Genomic DNA, 6,340 nt, shown 5'->3' on the forward strand with positions numbered 1-6,340 from the left:
TCTTGTAATACATAAAAGTAGGTAATGGAGCTGTAAATACAAGAACCAGCATGGTGGTCTTTCCAACCTAACCTTGAATTTTAGGCAATGATAGGTGATCAGGCCAGAGACTGCAGTGTGGTGATGTTTAGAATGATAGATTGCATCTCATTATTATGCCAACAACCAGTGTGGTGGTCTCTCCAAGCCAACCTTAAATTTTCATGATATGCATGGGCGTTGTGCCTACTAACATGTAGCAAAGCTATGGCGAAAGGCCGCACGATGATAGGTGGTCAAAGGTTGGAGACTGCGCTACGGCGGTGTTCAGAATGATAAATTGCATCTCATTATTCCGCCAAGAACCAGCACGGTGGTCTCTCTAATCCAACCTTGAATTTTCATGATCTGCATGGGCACATTGCCCAATGACAGGTGGAAAACTGAGGTGGAAAACCTATGGCAAAAGGTTGCACGATGATAGGTGCTCAGGTGCTGCATGAAGCAATGGAGAGATGCATGATGTAGTGTAGAGTTGTCATGTGTTGAGCCTTGCGGTGTTCTGAATAAATAGATTGCATCTCATTATTATGTCAGTGTGGCATCATGACGTTAGGAAAATTTCCAACGATAGCACGGGTCCACATAAAATTCAAAATCTCACCCAGAAGTGCATTGCATCACGGTGCCAAAATGACTCCAAAAATAGTTCCGCGATTGGCTACATTCTAGAAAACATTGACCCTCATGTGTTGACAATAGCATGTCCCCAGCATGTACGCTTATGGGCAAACGTCCATTGGCAAAATTTAAATTTTATTTTTGAATAAGAATTTTATTACAATAAGTTTGACACATGGGGTCCCAAAAATATTACAAGACCAAAAAAGGTGGACTATGATGCTACCCTAAGTGCAAGGCTCATCTCATCCATAGGCCTCATAGTCCATTGTCCCTCACATCCTACACTCTTTAAGATATCACTGGCAACCTTCTCTGATAAGCACTGCGGTGCATCATTTATTCCCTTGCATGGCACTTAATGGCATTAATGACATAAGAAGGGGGACTTTTTTGATCATGCTCAAGGTAATGCTAAACATCTTCTAAAAATTGAATCATTTCAACAATGATCCATCCGAGTGCGTATGAATATGCATGGCATGTACATCTGCCTCTTAATGCTACTTCTTGTATCTTAACTATAGGGAGGGTATAAACCTTTTTTTTTGCCCATGCTCTTCTTCTTTCAAGTCAACTTGAAGGCTCCAATGGCAAACCAGGAAAAAAAAAGAGTACTCTTGGGCTTTGGCTCCAATTTGTTTGATCTCCTCCTCCTCATCAGTGTAGGAGTAGTGTGTCCTCCTCATCAGTGTAGAAGTAGTGTGTCCTCCAGCGAGTTGTTCGGTCTGCTCAAACCATCACCTACTTGAGAAGCCTGCATAATTCAGCCATAACAATCCTATAAGATCTCTCTACAGAGCTAAGCAGCTCGCAACCGCGCCATGAACAAGTTTTTCGATCTCATTTTCTCCCCAATATTAGAATCATTGATGGATGAACCAATCCCTTGCCTGCTTTTCCCAATTCGTAGACAGCACCAGAACTGCAAGCAAAGTTGCTTGAACAGAGGGAGCGCAAATTGTTGTGATCCACAATCCCTGCAACATAGTTAACAGGAAACTGACTAGTCAGCAAGGAGATCGATGCTGCGGATAGGAAGGGCAGCACCCGAAAACTGGGTCAGGAGGCTCAAATCCTACTTTTGCTTGCTAAAGCAGAGAGGGTTGCACAATTTCATTCTGTATAGCCTGATCGATAGCATCGTCTGATATATATACGCAGCAGCCGTAGGGCACCCACAGGCAAATTTCTCTGCTTTGCGCAGATGGAAGCTCCTTAATTCTCACTTTGTGACAATCTGACAAAGAGTTGATACCTGGCCCTGCAAGGAGGTGTTGACAGCTATGGCGTATCCAATCGGTAAACCCACAAGATAATACGAGCCTAAATTGATGACTGCTCCAAGCCTCTGGAATCCGCACCCTCTTGCAACTCCTGCCGTTCGCCGTATTTATCAAGTCAAGGTGAATTTATAGTGGTTGGTTTTCTATTATATATAACTCTGCCAACATTCAAGCTCGCTCGACTTACCCGAGAGTGTTGCTTGTACACTGTCCAACATGGTCGCAGCTGCTAGCATTGGTCCCAATTTGGCCACATACGTAATCACTTCTTCGTTGTCGCTGTAAATCCGACCTACTAGTTTGCGAATCGAGAGCAATATAATCGCCACCAACGAAGATATTGACAACGAGAGGGTAAGACCAGTGCGAACAGCCTTTCGAGCTGCTTCTGGATGTCCAGCTCCCAATTCATTCGATACTCGGGTACTGCAAAATTAATTCAATCACACCAATTAAGTCCCGTGCTATTCACATTTTGTAGTACCCAATTGAGTTTGCTGAGCTAAAGTGATCAGCATTGACCTTAGAGCTGCACCTATACCAAATGGTATCATGAACATCGTTGCTCCCGTGTTCAAACTGCAACAATAAAACCAATTGAAAGCTTTTTGAGGGCGAATAGTATAAGCTATAATATACGCTATTCCAATCCTTCCTGTGTAGATTAGCAAACTTGCTTTCGTCAACATACCATATTGCAAGGGCTGAAGTTTGCAACTCTGGATTGGGCAACAACCCTGCGAGCAGAACGAGCAATTCGTAGCACCACCACTCTAGACTGCCGATGCATGCAGGTAAGGCGCTTGTGAGGATAAAAGTTTAGAGCTTCCTAATTAGATTTTGAGTTCTTAAAGTGACATAATCAGATGAAGGAGCAGAGATGCACCAAATCATTGCAGCTGAGGGCATCGCGAGCTTGACGAATCGGGAGAGATCACGGAAGACGTCCCCATTGAACCCTGTTCGAGTTTTGCTACACGCCTTGGAGAATCTGACAAAGCTTGCCAGAAGCACTAAGTTGATCCAGTAAGAGACGCTGGTTGCAACGGCAGCACCTCGGAAACCGAGGCTTGATTTGTAGATGAGAGTCCAACAGAGGCAGAGATGGCAAGCGAGGGTCGCCAAGGCGCAACAGGCCATCGGAAGAACGAGGCTTTGAGCTAACAAGAAACGGAGGTGGGCTTGGGAGCTACCGTAGGCGAACAAGGTGGGGATTAGGAGGCGAGCATACTCTCCTGCTCCAGTGGAGATTTGGACGTCTTGACCGAGAGCGATCAGAATTTCTCCCACGAATGCGAAGATGATAGCTAACGGGATCGCTGTTGCATTAAGAACAACCAGAGCTCTGTGCAGGTATACTCCCAGCATAGAGAATTGGCGAGCTCCAAATGCTTGTCCGCACAAGGTATCCAGAGCCGTGCTCATCCCCATCTGCAGAAGTATTATCAAGAATGTAATCATGAGCATCATGGATCCAATTTCTTTCAACAGATGAGATTTCTCGGCCAATATAGGCAAGCAAACAAGTTCGAGCACGGAAAACATATAATCACACAGAATGCATGCACACTGGCACAGACAATCTAGGATGGAGAATTTCTGCAATCCCCAACATTAGGAGCTAATGCAAGTTTCAGGAAGTCTTTGTTTCTTCCCAGAAAAGATTCAGTAAGACTTGGAAGGAAATTTCATTAAATCCTTTGGTTCCTCGAGGTTCCTCACGCCTCAAATTAGACATATCCCGTATGCCATTGTCATCCGCGATCGTCCCACAGGGTGCAAGGTGTCCAGAGTAAGATCCAAGGATCTTCAACCTGTCCGATCAAATGGGTTGTATAAAGGAAGATTATCAGGAAGGAGCAAAGCTCATCCCCGATAAAGCTTGTCCCGCTACTGAATTATCAGCGAGACGGTGTGAGATCCAGGAATCGCCTTATTAATAGGAATCTCTTCGAGTTGGGTCGCTGGAATGTGACCTGTTCGGCTACGATACAAATTAATCACGAGCACAAATCTCAGAACAGATATCCAATCACCACACATCGACCCAAATTTGGAGCCGTACTAGCAGATCGGTCAATGTCCTTCAAAAATTGCAAGGGAGAACGAAACGTACCAGGACACTGAGCCCGACCACATTGAAGAAAGAGGTAGCAACGGTGGCTCTGGAGAGCGCCAGCTCCCCCAGGTGACCCACGAACATGACGGAGATCAGCTGGATCCCAAGCAGAAATATATTGACGAAGATCATGGGTCCTGAGAGCCTGCATTGCAGTCTGAGCTCTTGCCAAGAGATGAAACCGCATAACAAGAGGCCGTGATCGCTTGGTTCATGATCCGGATCATACTTGGACTGCTGATCCGTACGCGTGGGTTGGATGATGAACGGTTCCTCCATGGTGGATGGGTAGAGAAGTCACAGCACAAACGGATCGGATCGATGAAAGAATAGGTCCGAGCTCGGCAGAAACTGATCAAATCGATCTAGCAACAGTAGAGTGAAAAGGCATTGGAAGCTGGTCACATCAATGCAGCAACGGAACCACGACAGAGATTGAATCCAACTACCAGCACACGCTGTTTGAGCTTCGAATCGATTAGAGACAAGGATCATGGAATCCAGTACAGTGAGTACACCACAAGCTATTTATATTGGTATCAGCAGCTGATTAAAAGCGACAGCACAAAAATACCGATCGAATCAGTTAGAACCCGATGGAATCGATGCAGCAAGAGCTTAAATAAAGACGAAAGAGCCTGGCAGAAAGCTGCGTTTAGGGATGGAGGATCAGATGTGGAAGTCCACATGGAAGGTGAGCATATGCTAGTTACAATCTGTTGCAGCTGGCGGGAATCCGTAATAGGCGGCGGAGAAGTCGATTATATTGATCGTGCCCTCAGCGAAAACAAGGATTCTTGTGTGTTGCAATGCCAAAGCACCTTGAATGTCAAATTGCAGTAAAACGTCGGGCTCCAACCAACATTTTCCCTCCCATTGGAGTGCTCGCTTGGCAAGTTTGTGGATTTTGCCAATTCTAGCTTGGTGCATAGACTTTCAGCTTGTTTCCGATTGGTTGAAACAATCCGCAACAACCTTGTCAGGTTCTCATTATTCATAAGCTGGAATCACAAAGCTTTCATGGGGACGTGCTTTTTGCAATGCGGGCTTACCATCTCAATCTAGAGTTTCAACTTTAGGATGAGCTCGGAGAGGTCCTCTTAGCTCTTAAGAAGAACACACATAACTCTCCTAACCATCACTCCTCATTGTCATGAAGCGCTCTACATCAATGCTAGAGACCAATACCAAAGTTATAGTAGCCCTTGATGATAAAGTCTCATATGAGAAACTAAAAGTATTACTAGTTATACCGGTTTCTCTCCATGGTATTCTTCTTTATCTCTAGATACATTGTCTCCACAACATTTGGCATCTTGGCTCTAACATCCTTATTTATGTTGCATTGTTTTCCCATGAAATCATCCACCTAATAGTCAAGTCTTATCAACCATTTAACCAATTGAATGTGCTTTTTCTTATTAACATCGCGTGTTTTACTGGTTGACTCTCATTGAAGTTTGTAAAAATGGTAATGTTAAATAAGCAGCTTGAGCTTTCACTAGTCGATTGACCATTCCTTGATGCGGCTATGCTTGTCCTTCTTTCCAAAGATCAAGCATTCATCATTTATGGCCTCCACCATATGATGAACAATCTCCTTATGATTATTTGCCTCTTTCTTACCATGTGCTCTAGTGTGTTATTATCTTTCCTAATCCATATACTATACATACATCTCACATACATCCACTATATATTGAAAGACGAAACATAATGCAAGTATAGCCTCTATATCTCATAGTGGCTTTCTTTAGATCCTGGGGGACTTGCTAGGACATCATTCACTATGTCCTTCAAGCAACGATAGAATCTTCCCTACTTTGATTGAAATTTTATTGTAGGTCTCTCGCACTTTGTTGCTTGTGGCTTCCTGCGACAGTTGATCCATGATCCCAATGCTTCACAGAGATGCAATCCATCAATGGTCTCAAATTTGCATCTTTCGAGGAACATATTTTTAGAGAGCATGTAACTCTTTGTCTCATCAGTCCTATTTCTACTATGATACACATAACACTATTTCTTCATCATCTACATCACTATGGGACGAGTATGGGACCTTTTTTGGCAGGTAGCATTGTGCCATGAAATGATAATTTGGCCTCTCGTGAAACCTAGTGTTATTGCTTTACATTCATTTTTAAATTTCAATACTTTTTGTTGTCTTTTATGAATGGCAAGAAAATTGTCCAACGTAAGTAACTGCTCACTTCTCTTTCGTCGCTTCTTCAAAACCTTCCTCAGCCTCTGCTCCCTTCCTTGCAATTCTCAC

The 6,340-nt window shown here is 43.8% G+C and overlaps 1 protein-coding gene across 1 annotated transcript; it reads right to left on the reverse strand.

Annotated features, from left to right (window-relative positions):
• Positions 1-1,526: 1,526 nt before the first annotated feature.
• Positions 1,527-4,344, reverse strand: LOC147882132 (protein DETOXIFICATION 16-like). The gene is made up of 7 exons (XM_087401520.1): positions 4,063-4,344; positions 2,833-3,377; positions 2,638-2,724; positions 2,469-2,525; positions 2,134-2,372; positions 1,919-2,037; positions 1,527-1,640 (listed from the first exon to the last, which is right to left on the reverse strand). The coding sequence occupies exons 1-7, from the start codon at positions 4,342-4,344 to the stop codon at positions 1,527-1,529; spliced, it is 1,443 nt and encodes a 480-aa protein (XP_087257646.1).
• Positions 4,345-6,340: the final 1,996 nt, after the last annotated feature.

The sequence above is a fragment of the Dipteris shenzhenensis genome, chromosome 30, assembly GCF_047967505.1.
Source record: "Dipteris shenzhenensis isolate YYH24624 ecotype China chromosome 30, Dip_SZ_1.0, whole genome shotgun sequence".
In the NCBI taxonomy this organism is placed as follows: domain Eukaryota; kingdom Viridiplantae; phylum Streptophyta; class Polypodiopsida; order Gleicheniales; family Dipteridaceae; genus Dipteris; species Dipteris shenzhenensis.